General features: G+C 44.3%; 1 protein-coding gene and 1 pseudogene across 1 annotated transcript; both read right to left on the bottom strand.

Moving 5' to 3' along the window:
• Positions 1-882: 882 nt before the first annotated feature.
• gdf6b (growth differentiation factor 6b) lies at positions 883-4,217 on the bottom strand. The gene is made up of 2 exons (XM_041901854.1): positions 3,790-4,217; positions 883-3,375 (listed from the first exon to the last, which is right to left on the bottom strand). The coding sequence occupies exons 1-2, from the start codon at positions 4,142-4,144 to the stop codon at positions 2,477-2,479; spliced, it is 1,254 nt and encodes a 417-aa protein (XP_041757788.1). The 5' UTR covers positions 4,145-4,217; the 3' UTR covers positions 883-2,476.
• Positions 4,218-7,364: 3,147 nt separating this feature from the next.
• Positions 7,365-20,043, bottom strand: part of LOC121585400 — an 80,269-nt pseudogene continuing 67,590 nt past the window's right edge.

Consider the following 20,043-nt stretch of genomic DNA (forward strand, 5'->3'; position numbering starts at 1 on the left):
TGCTGACTGTACACTGTACTGCATGATTGTAGCGGGTTTACTAACACATTAGTTCTAGTAGCTACGGCGATATAGGTAGGCTGTGTGTAGCGGTAAGCGGTTATGATATGAAGGTTTGGCTTGGAAAGGTTTTTTCGCCTGGTCACAGACAGCTGATGTGTTGTGCACGGAAGTCCACAAGTGAAGGGAAAAGGTAAGAGGAGGAGAGTGCATAGATGCGAGAAGGAATTATATAATGAGCAAAATGATCATGCTGTTTGTATGTGGGTGTTATGAAAGTGAACTGTGTTTGCGTGTGATCAGGGGTGTATTCATTCCACCGATTCTGTTGAAAAACATTTCTGAAACGGAAGCAAACGGAACGAAAAGGGGATAAACATTTCTGAATTTGTCCAATAGAAACTCTCGTTTGCAACTGTTGGACTAATGATTACACCCTAGATCAGCAAGATGCAAGCAATAATGTTCAAGGCGGTATTGTATGTGTTACTGTCTGTCACGTTGATTAATCGACCTGTGCACCTACGTTGTAAACTTTCATTCATAGGCTAGGTTGTAGCAACCTCATGATGGGTACAGGGAAAATTTGAGTATCATGTAGTAGCCTAAACCTATCGATGTTTCACTGAGCTGGGTGAATGGAATATGAATTACAGTCATCCAATATGCTGTAATAGAAATCAGGCCATGCTCATAAAGAAAATAATCGTCCTCCCTCATCTTAAACGTCAGCGACCGCCACTGGACTATAGTGACACTGCACAATCAAGTAAAGCAAATCAGTTCAAACAGCAATGATACACATATTTTGGAAAATATAATCAAAATACATAATACAAAAGATAATTTAATATACTATTACATAAAACATGTAACCTTAACTTGTAAAAAAAAAAATGAATATATCATTTGGTTAAATAATTTCATTGATTGTTGTTATCATTAATTTGTCATAATGTATGTATTTTCTTACAATTGTATTTGAATAATAATTAGATCTCATTAATTTTTTTTGCACAGTGTCAGGACAGTATCACCAATACAAATGTGTAAATGTACCTTTTGTTTTAAAATTGTGAAAGAAGATTAAATTCATTGGTTTTGAGTTCCAGTAGAAAATAGAAAGTAAAATACAATAGAAGTGAAATAAAATACAAATCCAACAAAGATTACTCTAAAATATTATAAAACAGGCTATAACAGATCCATAAACTCTGGAGCAGCATATCATTACAAAAACACAGGGGTCTTTTTTCTGACTGGTGATCATTTCCTATTTTAACAGTTAAGGCTCCCTCATTCTTTGCTTGTTCTAATCTACACCATCAGGTTTACAAAATACAATCTTAAAAGTTTTGAAATATTGTCCCTCTTTAAACAAACAACAACTTTTAAGACTTTCTGAAGCCATAATTTATAAGTTCTTCATAGATGCTTTACAAACCCCATACAGTATGTTAGCTTTTTCATAGTATGAATGTTCTTATTAATAAATAAGTTCTGAAGCATCTACACAGGGTTTATGAAGACTTTGTTAAGCCTTCCAACTTGTTGTTCATTTATGGGACCTGAAGTACAATCTTGTACAGGACCAAAACACGATAGGTGTTAAACCCCAACAGCAAACTCCAACAACAAAAATATAATAACTTATTGATAGAACATAAATTATAATTTCCATATCAAGTACTTACATATGGTAATATGAATATCAGTGCATTACAGGAAAAGGCCCATGGGCATAATTTTTTCACCTTGTATTCTAACCACAACATGACTACGTCCCAAATGTAACCATATATATTGTGTGCACTACACTATATAGGGAATAGGGTGCCATTTGGCACACATGCTGAGCCCTTGGCTAAGTAGGCTAAGCCTGGGGGCATTTATGGTGGACGTGCACTTGAAGTACACAGACGTTGCAGCTCAATAAGGCTTTACCTTCTGAGTAGCACTCAAGCATCCTCTCGAGTCAAAGGCCAAGTCAAGGAGCCATGAACGGACTTCTGCTATTTGACTGATGTTTTTACATTGATATGACTACTTTTTTTTTTCAGTCATTTGCTGGGCGTTTGGAGGTGTCCCTCCCGTTAATTGGTAAATAAAAACATGTGACAGGGTTCAGGGAAGAAGTAGCCTCACTTGCCAGGCTTAAACTAAGAACCAGACCAGGGAAGAAGAAATGAACATGAATTAGTTTGGGGCAGGTGCTTATTAATCCCACCACACCATTTTACAATATTAGAAAATGCTCTATGTTCACCTGCGTACCAAATGACACCTTATTGCCTATATAGTGCTCTACTTTTGACCAGAGCCCTATGGATCAAAAGCAGTGCACTACATAGCAAATAGGGTGCCAATTGGGACGCATCCCTAGTTATCTGGTAGCTTAAAGTATTGCCTTCACACCAGACAGGCCCTGAGGATCACATTTCATTCCCACTCAACACACAGCCTTTCCAAAAAGGCATTACCTACAACCACACGACTCAACCACCATGTCCTCATACTGCTTATACACCACATTATTTCCTGAGTCGATGTAGAGAATACTGATAGGGCTGAGTTTGGACGGGGCACAGCAGCTAGGAGGCATGTTGCTGGGGTTCATAGAATTCATAAGGGTCTGGATGATGGCATGGTTTGTGGGCTCTAGATGTGACCTCAGAGGAAAGTCACACACGCCCTCACAGTGGTACGCCTCGTAATCCAGAGGAGCGATGATCCAATCGTCCCAGCCCAACTCTCTGAAGTTCACGTGCAACGGCTTCTTGCTGCATCTCGATTTTGACTTTTTGCCATGCCTCTTCCCGTGGCGATTCTTCAATATCACCATCCTGCGTCTCCGGCTGGCTTTGGAATTAGAACGAGGGTCCCTCTCTTTCCCCTTTTCCCCAGGGCCCATCAATGTCCTTCTTTCTCTCCTTTCGCTGAAAAGGGTCTGTCTCTTCTTGGACCTGGTGAACACCACTAAAATTGCCTTCTTTTGCTGTGAGCGACCATTTCGGTGAAAGCCCAGATGATGCAAGTCAAGCTCCCTCTCAGGGTTGTCCAGCATGGCCTTGACCTCCAGACAGAACTGGCTCCCCTGTGTGAGGTGATCCCTGTCCTTAAATATTTCCCACACATCCAACACCTCCCATCTGGGCCGATGGGACTCCTGAAGATCCAACGCTCTGGAATCCAGCAGCTGCTGAGAGCGGCAGGAGAGTAGCTGAATTTCCACTGGCTCTGTTTCCGACATCCTGAAATTCCCAGACACTTTGGTGTATATCCTCAGCTCAGCCCCCAGCACCTCGGCTCTGTCTGAAAGGGTTGAGACGTCAAACAGATACTGCTGTCTTCGCAAAGGGGAGAGTGGGAGGTCATCTGTGAAAGGCATTAAATAATTGCAGTCAGATACTTTTTCGGGGCAGAGCATTCTTTAAAGAGATTACTTTCATGCAATAGGATTTTTTTCCATTGTTTATCTTCAGTTTATGAAAATCACAATGACAATTTCAAAACAGTCCACCTATAATATAATAGGCTGCAAATATGAGTATTTTAGCATTAAATGGAGGATTAGTTCAATCTTGTAGATTGATTGTAGATTAGGGATTTTCTATTCACTAGAGATAAAACATGACTGACACATATAGTCAGACACAGACAGTCAGGAATGTGGCTCCATTACACAAACATTCATAACACAGTTACTAGGCTACAGCATGGTGAGTGAATGAGAGAAACATTCGCAACGTAAACTGCTATTTTAAACGTGTCTTAAATGGTTTTACATACCTTGTCCGATATCCACAAAACTTGCTATAGTGTTAGCTACTTTTGATGACCTAAAGAAACTTGCGTTTAGCCCCAATTTTTCGGCTGTAGAGAAAGTCTTATAAATTGAAAGCATGTAGTCGTGTGGTTCAATTGAATCTTTGAGACCACCCTTGTAATGCCGCTCATTCGATGAGGATGATGATGAGGATGAGTAGATATCTTTGAAATATTTTGCCTCTTGTACATCAAATCCCTTCGGCACCTTGCTGCTCTTTGAGGCAGACGGAAGGAAAATAGTAAATGACTGAAAACATGGTAAATCCCATGCACATGTGAGGACCGCGTAAAATGTGGTTATTTGATAGAAATCCATAATCTTCAACAAGAAATAGATTGATAAAAAACCTCAGCGAAATGCCTAATATGTGGCAGAGTAGATGCCTAATATGTGGCGGAGGGACCACGGGCACTATCGAAGCTGGACTCTTCATCCACTTTCAACAAGTGACGACTTTCACAGTGTGCACTACATCGAATCGTCAACTGGGCTAAAAGTAGCGCAAAAACACGCCCAGCTTGGTACTCACTCGCTGCTAATAGTGGGCCAGCGGGTTCTAACATATCATCAAGGTAGGAAAGCAATCAAAGCATCATGTCCTAGTTTACTATTCTGGTAAAGACATGGTCAAATACAAAGACGTCCAGGAGCCTGACACAACAGACTTCAAAACAGCCGTCATGTATTTCTTAGCTATCATGTGTTACCTTCAGCAGGTGTACTTCTTCACATTCATTCGTGTATTCTGTTCACTTCAAATGTTGGCACATTCACCTCTCCTTCCCATGACACAGTTCTTAAACATCAACGGTGAGTTCTGTTGTATTAAGAAATTATTCATATCAACAGCATTCCTTGTTGACATTAGGCTACATCTAATATCCAGACATGATTGAGTCTCTCCAGCCATTCCAGCGCATTCCTCAAGAAAGGGCCTATTACAATTTATGGAGTCTTCCGCCCCCTAGTGAATAAACTACGCATGCTCTTGAACAGAAATAAAACAACTTTCGATGCTGCTTTCAGCACCAAGGACAGCATCTTATCATACGTCCGCATGACAAGCATCCACTTCAAAAGAGCAGTGGTGGAAAAAGTAGGACTCCCAATTGTCATACTTGAGTAAGAGTAAAGATACTTTAATAGAAAATGACTCAAGTAAAAGTGAAAGTCACCCAGTACTTGAGTAAAAGTCTAAAAGTATTTGGTTTTAAATATAAACTATACTGTATAAACAAAAGTATGTGGACACATCCCTTCAAATTAATGGATTCGGCTATTTCCGCCACATCCGTTGCTGAAGGGTGTATAAAATTGATCACACAGCCATGTAATCTCCATAGACAAACATTGCCAGTAGAATGGCCTTACTGAAGAGCTCAGTGACTTTCAGCGTGGCACCGTCATAGCATGCCACCTTTCCAACAAGTCAGTTCGTCAAATTTCTGCCCTGCTAAAGCTGCCTCGTCAACTCTAAGTGCTGTTATTGTGAAGTGTAAGCGTCTAGGAGCAACAATGGATCAGCCACGAAGTGGTAGGCCACACAAGCTCAAAGAACGGGACCGCCGAGTGCTGAAGCACATAGCGCGTAAAAATCGCTTGTCCTCGGTTGTTGCAACACTTACTACCGAGTTCCAAACTGCCTCTGGAAGCAACATCAGCACAATAACTGTTTGTCGGGAGGTTCTTGAAATGGGTTTCCATGGCCGAGCAGCTGCACACAAGCCTAAGATCACCAAGCGCAATGCCAAGTGTCGGCTGGAGTGGTGTAAAGCTCTCCGCCATTGGACTCTGGAGCATTGTAAACGTGTTCTCTGGAGTGATGAATCACACTTCACCATCTGGCAGTCCGACGGACTAATCTGGGTTTGGCGGATGCCAGGAGAACGCTACCTGCCCCAATGCATAGTGCCAACTTTAAAGTTTGGTGGAGGAGGAAAAATGGTCTGGGGCTACTTTTTATGGTTCGGCTAGGCCCCTTAGTTCTAGTGAAGAAGAAAAACTTTGTAGCAACAGTTTGGGGAAGGCCCTTTCCTGTTTCAGCATGACAATGCCTCCATGCACAAAGCGAGGTCCGTACAGAAATGCTTTGTCGAGATCGGTGTGGAAGAACTTGACTGGCCTGCACAGAGCCTTGACCTCAACCCCATCGAACACCTTTGGGATGAATTGGAATGCCGACTGCAAGCCAGGCCTAATCGCTTAACATCAGTGCCCGACCTCACTAACGCTCTTGTGGCTGAATGGAAGCAAGTCACAGCAGTATCAAAAGTAAATGTAATTGCTAAAATATACTAAAAAGTAAAAGTATAAATAATTTCAAATTCCTTATATTAAGCAAACCAGATGGCACCATTTACTTGTTCATTTACGGATAGGCAGGGGCACACTCCAACATTTACAAATGTGTGTTTAGTGAGTCTGCCAGATCTGTGGTAGTAGGGATGACCAGGGATATTCTCTTGATAAGTGCCTGAATTGGACAATTTTTCTGTCCTAAGCATTCGAAATGTAACGAGTACTTTTCGGCGTCAGGGAAAATGTATGGAGTAAAAAGTAAATTATTTTCATTAGCAATGTAGTGAAGTAAAAGTGAAAGTTGAAATAGTCAAGTACAGATACGCCAAAAAACTACTTAAGTAGTACTTTTTACATTTTACTTAAGTACCACTGCAAAAAAAGTATAACAGTAAGTTGATCCAAAAACTGAGCGATACATCTCCATGTTGGAAGGTGGAATCAGGAACAAATAAATAAGTCCCATTTTGTGATGTTTCAACAATAGCATTTAATAGAAAGATAATTTGGATTCAACAATCACTAAACATTACACAGTAGGATAGTTAAAGTAATAGATTCATCAACAGAAGCTCCAAATCTGTCTGTTTTCTGGTTTGTTATTGTAAAAATGGTCACACCCTGATCTGTTTCACCTGTCTTTGTGATTGTCTCCATCCCCCTCCAGGTGTCTCCCATCTTCCCCATTATCCCCAGTGTATTTATAACTGTGTTCTCTGTTTGTCTGTTGCCAGTTCGTTTTGTTTCGTCAAGCCTACCAGCGTTTTTCCCCTTGCGCCTGTCTTTTTCAAGTTCCTGTTTTCTAGTTTTCCCGGTTTTGACCATTCTGCCTGCCCTGACCCTGAGACTGCCTGCCGTTCTGTACCTTTTGGACTCTGATCTGGATTACTGACCTCTGCCTGCCCTTGACCTGTCGTTTGCCTGCCCCCTGTTTTTGTAATAAACTTTTGTTGTTTCAACACTGTCTGCATCTGGGTATTCTCCTGATACAGTATATATTTTTTCAGAACAAACACTGTCATGGACCCAAAAAGAGGTAGCCTACAGAACATGATATGCATGAATATATTAATTTAAAATACATAAAGAAATTGAAAAAAAAAAATCAACATCTGATTTCATCCCATTATGTGCATTATTTCAAAGAATATTCCAGAAATGTCCTTCATTACATGGACTTATTCATAATTCTTAGGTATTTGTAACATCCTTACAGACTAGACCAGAACTTAAAGTCTTACGTCCCTAGAAACAGGAGGCTCAGTGCATAGATAACGCTAACCAGACAGAGCGTGCCTGATGAGAGAGCAGAGCTGGAGTCAAAGATGCTGTTAGAGTCAGTGTTGGAGACCATATCTGTGGTAGTGTCTGGGCCTGCAGTGGAGGTGGTGGTGGGTGACTCAATGCTAGCCAGAGGGGTCACAGTGCTCAGGGTGGCCTTGACAGAGAAGGATCACGACTGAGTGTTCCAGTTGATCAGAGTGAAGGCCAGGGTCATGTCCTCACCTACAGAGGATGGAAAAAGACATGAGCATGTTGAAACGGAGATAGATGGAATTGATGTGTGTAAAACATTTAGATTATGTTATGATTTTACAATTGACAGTTATTTGTATCATTGACAATTGTAATAAGTGGTGAAGCATACCCTTTCAAATATAATAAAAATAAAACAGGAAATTGTAAAGGACCCATTGCCCTATGTGACTACAATGGAGTGCATAGTTGTAACTCTAGACTGTTCTTTAATCATTTGCTGAGAGGGCATACCACTGGTGAGGATGGCCAGATCTGTGAAGTTAGCCCAGCAGCTGTCGAAGAGCATGGTGGTGTTTCCCTCCAGTCCAGTCACCTCCATGCCAGTAAAGTCTTTCAGTGTTGCTGTGACGGTGAGGGACGTCACTCCCACTGAGTTAACCTGGAGACAGATGTTACAGTCACTACAGAGAACAATAATAATACATTTAATTTATAATGCACTTTTCATTGAAAAATAATTGCAAAGAGCTACAGTGAGTGCATTCAAATAAAAAAAATGAGAGACAGACAAAAGGGACATAACTCTACAAAGAAGACATTCAGATGAGACCAACAAATAGATTTCTATATTATCCTTCTTTTAAAAAAATCTAACCTTTATTTAACCAGGAAGTCCCAGTGACGTCTTCCCATATGAAACACTTGAGCTAGCAGTTTGATAATATAATAATGTCAATTAAGTTCAATTGGCTATATAGTGCTCTACTTTTGACCAGAACCCTATGGGCCCTGGTCAAAAGTAATGCTCTAAATAGAGAATAAGGTGCTATGTGGGATGGAACCAAAGTCTTACCTGCTCATCCACAGCCATTAGGCTGGGCTGCTGGCTGAGGGGGCCCTCGTACACCCCTGCCTCAGGCTCCACCATCACCATCAGATTGGACACGCTGGCCACTGCTAGGACTTTAGGCTCGTCCCTGGTCACCTCTTTACTGGCCACCTGGGTCACAGGGAGATTAACAATAAACAAATGTCATATCTATATAACAACAATATATATCCCCCCTCAGAATCCCCATATTACTCAGAGGAGATATTCCCCACCCTTGAGGAAGAGATGTGCCATTTCCAGTCCCAGGGAAATGTGCTCATCTGTGGGGACACAAATGCGCGCACAGGAACACTACATGATCTAATGACCACACGACCTGGACGGGGCCTGCCCGTTTTGTGAAGAAGAAAGACGGAGGTCTGCGCCCTTGCATTGATTACCGATCACTGAACAAGGGAACGATACAATTTAGTTATCCTCTACCCCTCATTCCATCTGTGATCGAATCAATGCATGGGGCGCGCTTCTTCACAAAATTAGATCTCCGGAGTGCGTACAACCTGGTGCGTGTCCGAGAGGGGGACGAGTGGAGAGGGGGACGAGTGGAGAGGGGGACAAGTGGAAGACAGCATTCAGCACAACCACTGGGCATTACGAATACCTGGTGATGCCTTACGGTGATGAATGCTCCATCCGTCTTCCAGTCCTTTGTGAACGAGGTGTTTCGGGACATGCTTGGTCGCGGTGTAGTGGTCTACATCGATGACATTCTGGTGTATTCCGCTACGCGTGCCGAGCATGTGTCCCTGGTTCGCAAAGTGCTGGCCCGACTGTTGGAACATGACCTTTATGCCAAGGCAGAAAAGTGTCTGTTTTTCCAACAGTCTGTCTCCTACCTCGGATACCGCATTACCACCTCAGGTGTGGAGATGGAGGGAGATCGCATTTCAGCCATGCGTAATTGGCCGACTCCCACAACGGTAAAGGAGGTGCAGCGCTTTATTGGCTTTGCCAACTACTATCAGAGGTTTATTCGGGGCTTTGGCAAGGTCGCAGCTCCCATCACATCTCTGTTGAAGGGTGGGCCGTCCCGGCTCCGCTGGTCTGCTGAGGGTGACAGGGGCCTTCAGTAACCTGAGGGGTCTGTTCACCTCAGCCCCGGTACTGGCCAACCCCGATCCATCACTACCGTTCGTATTGGAGGTGGATGTGTCCGAGGTAGGGATAGGCACGGTCCTGTATCAACGCTCGGGCACGCCACCCAAGCTCCACCCCTGTGCCTTCTTCTCCAAGAAGCTCAGCCCGGCGAAGCAGAACTACAACGTTGGTGATCGGGAGCTGTTGGCTGTTGTCCGAGCCCTGACCGTGTGGAGGCATTGGCTCGAGGGGGCGAAACACCCTTTCCTCGTCTGGACGGACCACCGTAACCTGGAGTACATCTGGGCAGCGAGGAGGCTGAACCCTCGCCAGGCCAGGTGGACCCTATTCTTCACCCAGTTTGATTTTACACTATCATACCGGGTACGAATAACGTGAAGGCAGGCGCACTGTCACGGCTGTACGACACAGAGGAGAGGGCCAGAGACAATACCCCCATACTCCCGGCCTCCTGCATTGTGGCGCTGGTAGTATGGGCGATGGACGTGGATATAGAGCAGGCGTTACGCACAGAGCCATCTCCACCTCAGTGTCCAGCTGGGCAGCAGTACGTGCCTGCTCTTGTCCGTGACCATCTGTCTATTGGACACACACTTCCTCTGGTCACCCAGGTATCAGTCGTACAGTGCGCTGCCTGACCGGAAAGTACTGGTGGCCTACCTTGGCTAAGCCTGACCTCTGGTTTTCACCCCGAGTCTAATGGGCAGGTGGAACGGGTGAATCAGGATGTGGGTAGATTCCTGCGGTCCTACTGCCAGGATCGGCCGGGGGAGTGGTTGGTGTTCTTGCCATGGGCCGAATATGCCCAGAACTCTCTCTGTCACTCCTCCACTAACCTAATGCCATTCCAATGTGTTTTAGGTTATCAACCGGTTCTGGCACCGTGGCATCAGAGCCAGACCGAGGCTCCTGCGGTGGATGACTGATTTCGGCGCGCGGAGGAGACGTGGAACGCCGCTCACATCCACCTCCAATGCGCCGTGCCTCGTCAGAAGGCCAACGCTGACCGCCACCGCAGTGAGGCCCCGGTCTTTGTACTGGGTGATCGGGTCTGGCTCTCGACCTGGAATCTGCCCCTCAGCCTGCCCTGCCGGAAGCTGAGCCCACGGTTTGTGGGGCCGTTCAAAGTCCTGGGGAGAATAAACTAGGTTACCTATAGGTTATTACTCCCGCCAGATTATTGTATTAAACCCTCGTTCCATGTGTCTCTCCTCAGGCCGGTAGTGGCTGGTCCGCTCCAGGAGTCTGAGGTGCAGGAGGTCTCTCCGCCTCCTTTGGACATCGAGGGGGCCCCGGCGTACTCCGTCCGTTTCATCCTGGATTCGAGGCATCGGGTGGGGGGCCTTCAGTACCAAATGGAGTGGGAGGGGTACGGTCCAGAGGGGCGGTGCTGGGTCCCGGTGAGGGATATCCTCGATCCCTCCCTGTTGCAGGATTTCCACCATCGCCATCCGGCTCGCCCTGCTCCGCGTCCTCCTGGCCGTCCCAGGAGGCCAGTGTCGGCATGCTGCTGGAGCTGTTTTGACGCATTACTGCTTAACTCTGTATTCCAGAATAAATCCTGTTATTCTGTGATTTACCCTCCTGCGCCTGACTCCTTCAAATCACCCTAAATAAGATCTGGTGCAACCAATTACCTTCAGAAGTCACATAAATAGTTAAATTAGGTCCACCTGTGTGCAATCTAAGTGTCACATGATTTCAGTATATATACATCTATTTTGAAAGGCCTCAGAGTCTGCAACACCACTAAGCACGGGGCACCACCAAGCAAGCGTCACCAAGAAGCTCTCCAAACAGGTCAGGGACAAAGTTGTGGAGAAGTACGGATCAGGGTTGGGGTTATAAAAAAATATCAAAAACTTTGAACATCCCAGGGAGCACCATTAAATCCAATATAAAAAAATTGAAAGAATATGGCACCACAACAAACCTGCCAAGAGAGGGCCACCCACCAAAACTGACGGACCAGGCAAGGAGGGCATTAATCAGAGAGGCAACAAAGAGACCAAAGATAACCCTGAAGGAGCTGCAAAACTCCACAGCGGAGATTGGAGTATCTGTCAATAGGACCACTTTAAGCCGTACACTCCACAGAGCTGGGCTTTACGGAAGAGTGGTGTTCGCCAAAAGGCATGTGGGAGACTCCCCAAACATATGGAAGAAGGTACTCTGGTCAGATGAGACTAAAATTGAGCTTTTTCGCTATCAAGGAAACGCTATGTCTGGCGCAAACCCAACACCTCTCATCACCCCGAGAACACCACCCCCACAGTGAAGTATGGTGGTGGCAGCATCATGTTGTGGGGATGTTTTTCATCGGCAGGGACTGGGAAACTGGTCAGAATTGAAGGAATGATGGATGGCGCTAAATACAGGGAAATTCTTGAGGGAAACCTGTTTCCATCTTCCAGAGATTTGAGACTGGGACGGAGGTTCACCTTCCAGCAGGACAATGACCCTAAGCATACTGCTAAAGCAACACTCGAGTGGTTTAAGGGGAAACATTTAAATGTCTTGGAATGGCCTAGTCAAAGCCCAGACCTCAATCCAATTGAGAATCTGTGGTATGACTTAAAGTTTGCTGAACCCATCCAACTTGAAGGAGCTGGAGCAGTTTTGCCTTGAAGAATGGGCAAAAATCCCAGTGCCTAGATGTTCCAAGCTTATTGAGACATACCCCAAAAGACTTGCAGCTGTAATTGCTGCAAAAGGTGGCTCTACAAAGTATTGACGTTGGGGGGGTGAATAGTTATGCACACTCAAGTTTTCTGTTTGTTTCACCCCAAAAAAGTATTTGCATCTTCAAAGTGGTAGGCATGTTGTGTAAATCAAATGATACTATCCCCCCCAAAATTCATTTGAATTCCAGGTTGTAAGGCAACAAAATAGGAAAAATGCCAAGGGGGGTGAATACTTTCGCAAACCACTGTAACAGCCGTTCATAAATAGTTTGCAGAAAATGACTCATTTTGGTCTCTAGTATGGGAAGAAAGAATTTCCCTGTGAGACAAAGGAAGTCTTCCTGCCAAGACTCCAACATCCAAAAGTGGATAATGAAACAATATTCCTACTTAAAAGAATGTGGGAAATGGTCAGTGGGAATCTAAGAATAATCATGTCATATTGTTTATTATTTTGTCATTAAGGATGGTATCAAGTAATAACTGTAACTCGGAACGTGTACATATTCTATCTATCAAGTTGACATCTAAATGTTGTATAAAATATATGATTAAGTATGAAAGTATTTTGGTGAAGATAGGAATGTGATTTTGGTCTTCTAATGAGATAATCGTTTTTGACTAGTCACGCCCCGAGTGACATCAGAAATCATGTAAACATAATGGAACGCCCCTTTTACCCCGAGTGCATAAAAAGCCTTGAAAAACAAATCAACCTTTAGACCAGCAGACGTGAAGCGTGAGCTAAATGTTGCAAATGGTTGAATTTCTACAAGACCAGAAAGACCAGAAAACGTGAGATGTTAGTCCACACGTTTGAAATGGAGAAACTCTGAAACTCTCAACCTCTACACGAGGTGAAGAAGAAGACAATGCACTAGACCTTATCATTTCAGTCTGTAGCTGGCATGTACAGTCGTCTAGAGAACTTTCACTCAAGACATGAGTTGGAAAGGACAATTCCTCTCCGACAACCGCTGGTACATCTGAAGTATCCATTCTAACCAGCACTACGACCAGAAACTCTACCAAGGACATTGGGATCTCTGGTGGAAAAACCAGAGTCCTACATCATCAACTCAACTATTGAGGACAGCTACACGTAAATACATGTTGCATTTCTAATCCGAATGAGCATTATTAGGGTACATAAGTATTATGATTACTGTGGTCTCGAAAGTAACCACGATAGTTTGAATCTCTCTCTCCCTTCCACTCTGTCCCTCCTTCTACCCAAGCATTCATGCTGATGTTAGTCCAGTCCACTAGGGACCTGTTTTCATTGTATTACGTTAGTAATCAACAACCTATGTGTGTGTGTTTGTATTGTGTTATTATTTAGTTAGTAAATAAATAATTAAGCCAATTTGTGTATTGCTGATTCATCAATAAGGTTAGGGTTCTTGCAGGTTCAAGGATTATGCGACATTCAGAATGAGACTGATAAGAGGTCATTATTTAATAAGTGACTGTTATCGACATATATATCTTCTAAGAGTTTAATTCATTAAACAACTTCTTCCGTGGTGCCCCAAATTCCTAATGAGTTAATTGTTACATTATTCATTTAACCGAGTGACAATTAAACATAAATAGGTGATTCGATAAATAACAGTCATACATTAAAGTAAGTCACGTCACGACACCAGGTTCCTACTGTTCTTACTGCCCCACACTGTGATACCTGTCATCAGTGATACATTGCGATATTGTCATTACAGACATGTTGCATTCACCACTCTGATGTTTTTATCATTTGTGATATAGTTTGTGATATACTGGAGATGTAAGGTCTTAAATGGAGGTATACAGCATAGAAGTAAAAAAAAAAGCTACCTTCGCCAACTGTGTAGAAGACGACATTATCGTCAACTTTCAACACATCTGTTATGGAAAGCACATCGCTGAATGTAGGACTCATTTCCTGATATCTTGAGGGAAGAAATACCACATATTACGCTTTTGTATTACATATTTTACAGCATTTCTAATCGATCTAGTGAAGACATGCTAACAGAATACACTCATATGTTGTAAACACTGAAAAGTGAGTTCAGATACCACATTACACTTTTATTAACATTGTTTACTTGTTGCAAAACAATGGAAATCTTGTCTCATTTTACAATCAGGGCCAGGTTTTTTTTAATTTCCAGTTATGATGGATCTACTTGAGGTATGATAAGCACACCTACAGTGGGGAGAACAAGTATTTGATACACTGCCGATTTTGCAGGTTTTCCTACTTACAAAGCATGTAGAGGTCTGTAATTTTTATCATAGGTACACTTCAACTGTGAGAGACGGAATCTAAAACAAAAATCCAGAAAATCACATTGTATGATTTTTAAGTAATTCATTTGCATTTTATTGCATGACATAAGTATTTGATCACCTACCAACCAGTAAGAATTCCGGCTCTCACAGACCTGTTAGTTTTTCTTTAAGAAGCCCTCCTGTTCTCCACTCATTACCTGTATTAACTGCACCTGTTTGAACTCGTTACCTGTATAAAAGACCCCTGTCCACACACTCAATCAAACAGACTCCAACCTCTCCACAATGGCCAAGACCAGAGAGCTGTGTAAGGACATCAGGGATAAAATTGTAGACCTGCACAAGGCTGGGATGGGCTACAGGACAATAGGCAAGCAGCTTGGTGAGAAGGCAACAACTGTTGGCGCAATTATTAGAAAATGGAAGAAGTTCAAGATGACGGTCAATCACCCTCGGTCTGGGGCTCCATGCAAGATCTCACCTCGTGGGGCATCAATGATCATGAGGAAGGTGAGGGATCAGCCCAGAACTACACGGCAGGACCTGGTCAATGACCTGAAGAGAGCTGGTACCACAGTCTCAAAGAAAACCATTAGTAACACACTACGCCATCATGGATTAAAATCCTGCAGCACATGCAAGGTCCCCCTGCTCAAGCCAGCGCATGTCCAGGCCCATCTGAAGTTTGCCAATGACCATCTGGATGATCCAGAGGAGGAATGGGAGAAGGTCATGTGGTCTGATGAGACAAAAATAGAGCTTTTTGGTCTAAACTCCACTCGCCGTGTTTGGAGGAAGAAGAAGGATGAGTACAACCCCAAGAACACCATCCCAACCGTGAAGCATGGAGGTGGAAACATCATTCTTTGGGGATGCTTTTCTGCAAAATGGACAGGACGACTGCACCGTATTGAGGGGAGGATGGATGGGGCCATGTATCGCGAGATCTTGGCCAACAACCTCCTTCCCTCAGTAAGAGCATTGAAGATGGGTCGTGGCTGGGTCTTCCAGCATGACAACGACCCGAAACACACCCAGGGCAACTAAGGGGTGGCTCCGTAAGAAGCATCTCAAGGTCCTGGAGTGGCCTAGCCAGTCTCCAGACCTGAACCCAATAGAACATCTTTGGAGGGAGCTGAAAGTCTGTATTGCCCAGCGACAGCCCCGAAACCTGAAGGATCTGGAGAAGGTCTGTATGGAGGAGTGGGCCAAAATCCCTGCTGCAGTGTGTGTGTGGTGTCGAGAAAACTATGCTGAGATGCTGTGAAAACAAGGAAATCCGCTGACACTGTACTTTGATTATAAAGGTTTATTTATATCAAAGGATTCCAGCGTCAATTTACAGATATCTGCCGATATCTGGAGAATAACTGGCTCCAATCTGTAATATGTTATTCTCCCCATCCTCTGTTTTAACCGTGGTATTTATCCTATGCCCTATGTAACATAATATGGGTGTTTTCCCCTACAGACCAATCCCAGGACTCCACCTAACAGACTTCCTCTGTTTTATGGGGTGCCCCTATAAAACTACTCTCCAGGTGCTCCCCTTAAGCTAAGTCAACATCCTCTAAGACCATTTGAAACCATTAGCAAAGTCATAAATTCCTCAGATACCACATATTTCCCCCCTTCGAGACTAACTAAGTCTCGAAACCAAAAAGAATAGGTTTATGACAAATAACAATTTTTCTCTTATTGAGTAACTTTTAACAATAAACCAAAAACACATTTTTCTATGGAGTGTAAATACCTTTCTATGAAATATGAACAAATCTTTATGGAGTGTGAGAGCGAAAAACCTGTCTGGCAGCTTTCTTTCCAAATATCCATCAATCAATCAAGACAAAAATTCTCTCACGGCTCCTCTGCCCCAGGCAACCACCTAAGTACTCCAGATCAATTCATACATCTTTATCAATGCATTTTAAACTATGATGCAATTTGAATACACATGAAAGCCTCAGCAAACAAAATACAATCAAAAATGTCCACATTCAGGCTGGTCGACCCATCGGACCCTCCTGTGGATTCTCTCTATCCCTGCCTATACGGGAGAGGTTGTGTTTTCTCTAGCAGGAGGTAAGCTTGGCTTCTTATATGGTGTTGAGTAAAGCTTAAACCATGTATTTAGATTGTAGGTAGGTATTGTAGTTAGGTATTATAGGTAGTTTACTCAGGTAGTTATTGTAGGTTATTGTAGGTAATTATTGTAGGTAAGTATTGTATTCGGCGGACCCCGGCGAAGCACGAGGCTAGCTTACCCACTACTTGGACCAACAAAGCTAGCTAGCTAGCTAGCGGGTAGCTACTGGTAACTTTTAGCAACTGTGGTTAGTTGTTTCCAATGTTACTTCACGCTTAAGAGTACCTGTGATTGAGCCAGCTAGCTGCCACCATTCAGCAGTTTTTCTAACCTCATTCCGAGGCATTAACGTTAGGTGGTTGGTAGCTGCTGTACTTAATTACAGCTACTGATTGCAGTCTGCCAGTTTGGCTTTATACATAGCTTGGGCTTTGTCGAGTAAGGCTTAAACTATGTATTTAGATTGTAGTTAGGTATTATAGGTAGGCATCGTGGGCTGTATATTATTAAGTAGTATAGGTAGGCATCGTGGGCTGTTGTGGGTAGTTGTTGTGTAGTTATTGTAGGTTACTTTTGTATTCGGCGGTGCCGGGTGTAGCACGAAGCTAGCTAGCTAACTCACCTCCTGGATTAGCTGGCGAGTAGCTATTAGCAACGGTAGCAACTAAAAACAATATCCTTTTAGCCAGATACATTCGTTCGCAGCGACGCCGTTTTTCAAACAAAGTCAACACAGCAGCCATTGCTAGCTAGCCAACACTACCAGCTGGCTGTACTGTAGTAGCTAAATACAATATCTTTGTGCTAGCTACCCAACGTTTAATCATTGCTGCGTTATGAAAGGTAAGCTTGGCTTCTTATATGGTGTTGAGTAAAGCTTAAACCATGTATTTAGATTGTAGGTCGGTATTGTAGTTAGGTATTATAGGTAGTTTACTCAGGTAGTTATTGTAGGTTATTGTAGGTAATTATTGTAGGTTAAGTATTGTATTCGGCGGACCCCGCGAAGCACCGAGGCTAGCTTACCCACTACTTGGACCAACAAAGCTAGCTAGCTAGCTAGCGGGTAGCTACTGGTAACTTTTAGCAACTGTGGTTAGTTGTTTCCAATGTTATTTCATGCTTAAGAGTACCTGTGATTGAGCCAGCTAGCTGCCACCATTCAGCTGTTTTTCTAACCTCATTATCCGAGGCATTAACGTTAGGTGGTTGGTAGCTGCTGTACTTAATTACAGCTACTGATAACAGTCTGCTGTAGTTTACAACAATTCTAATTTCTAAAGTGGAAGTTGGGAGAGTTTTATTCGGGTGGTTCAGTGAAACAATTATAGTTTCTGAGGTGGAAGTTGGGAGAGTTATATTTTTTTTTGGTGAGGGAGGCCTGCTCTCTCCTTTCCCAGATGTTTAGTTCATTTCATTCCGATCTCCTCTGCATTATTGTAGCCATCTGCTGCAGCCTGTCAACTATGCCTCTGCCTATCCCTGTTCTCTCCTCTCCGCACAGGCTACACAAACGCCTCACACCGCGTGGCTGCTGCCTCTCTAACCTGGTGGTCCCTGCACGCACCACACACCTGGAGTTCCAGGTCTCAGGCAGCCTCTGGAACTGCCGTTCTGCCGCCAACAAGGCTGACTTCATCCAAGCCTATGCTACCCTCCAGTCCCTCGACTTCCTGGCGCTGACGGAAACATGGATTACCACTGAAAACACTGCTACTCCTACTGCTCTCTCCTCGTCTGACCATGTGTTCTCGCATACCCCGAGAGCATCTGGTCAGAGGGGTGGTGGCACAGGAATCCTCATCTCTCCCAAGTGGTCATTCTCAATTTTTCCCCCTAACCCATCTGTCTATCTCCTCATTTGAATTCCACGCTGTCACAGTCACTAGCCCATTTAAGCTTAATATCCTTGTCATCTATCGCCCTCCAGGTTCCCTTGGAGAGTTCATCAATGAGCTTGACGCCTTGATAAGTTCCTTTCCTGAGGATGGCTCACCCTTCACATTTTTGGGGGATTTCAACCTCCCTACGTCTACATTTGACTCATTTCTCTCTGCCTCCTTCTTTCCACTCCTCTCCTCTTTTGACCTCACCCTCTCACCGTCCCCCCCTACTCACAAGGCAGGCAATACGCTTGACTTCATCTTTACTAGATGTTGCTCTTCTACTAATCTCACTGCAACTCCCTCCATGTCTCCGACCACTACTTTGTATCCTTTTCTCTCTCGCTCTCCTCCAACACTACTCACTCTGCCCCTACACAGATGGTAACGCGCCGCCGCAACCTTCGCTCTCTCTCTCCCACTACTCTCTCCTCTTCCATCCTATCATCTCTTCCCTCTGCTCAATCCTTCTCCCTCCAATCTCCTGATTCTGCCTCCTCAACCCTCCTCTCCTCCCTTTCTGCATCCTTTGACTCCCTGTGTCCCCTATCCTCCCGGCCGGCTCGGTCCTCCCCTCCAGCTCCGTGGCTTGATGACTCATTGCGAGCTCACAGAACAGAGCTCCGGGCAGCGGAGAAGAAATGGAAGAAAACTAAACTCCCTGCCGACCTGGCATCTTTTCACACCCTCCTCTCTACATTTTCTTCATCTGTTTCTGCTGCTAAGGCCACTTTCTACCACTCTAAATTCCAAGTATTTGCCTCTAACCCTAGGAAGCTCTTTGTCACATTCTCCTCACTGCTGAATCCCCCCCGCCTCCCTCTCTGTGGATGACTTCGTCAACCACTTTGAAAAGAAGGTTGACGACATCCGATCCTCGTTTGTTAAGTGTAATGACACTGCTGGTCCTGCTCACACTGCCCTACCCTATGCTTTGACTTCTTTCTCCCCTCTCTCTCCAGATAAAATCTTGCGACTAGTGACTGCAGGCCGCCCAACAACCTGCCCGCTTGACCCCATCCCCTCCTCTCTTCTCCAGACCATCTCCGGTGACCTTCTCCCCTACCTCACCTCGCTGATCAACTCATCCTTGACCGCTGGCCATGTCCCTTCCGTCTTCAAGAGAGCGAGAGTTGCACCCCCTTCTCAAAAAACCAACACTCGATCCCACTGATGTCAACAACTACAGACCAGTATCCCTTCTTTCTTTTCTTTCCAAAACTATTGAGCGTGCCGTCTTTAGCCAACTCTCTTGCTATCTCTCTCAGAATGACCTTCTTGATCCAAACCAGTCAGGTTTCAGGACTGGTCATTCAACTGAGACTGCTCTTCTCTGTGTCACGGAGGCTCTCCGCACTGCTAAAGCTAACTCTCTCTCCTCTGCTCTTGTCCTTCTAGACCTGTCTGCTGCCTTTGATACTGTGAACCATCAGATCCTCCTCTCCACCCTCTCCGAGCTGGGCATCTCCGGCGCGGCTCACTCCTGGATTGCGTCCTACCTGACCGGTCGCTCCTAC

Source organism: Coregonus clupeaformis, chromosome 17, assembly GCF_020615455.1.
Source record: "Coregonus clupeaformis isolate EN_2021a chromosome 17, ASM2061545v1, whole genome shotgun sequence".
NCBI lineage: Eukaryota > Metazoa > Chordata > Actinopteri > Salmoniformes > Salmonidae > Coregonus > Coregonus clupeaformis.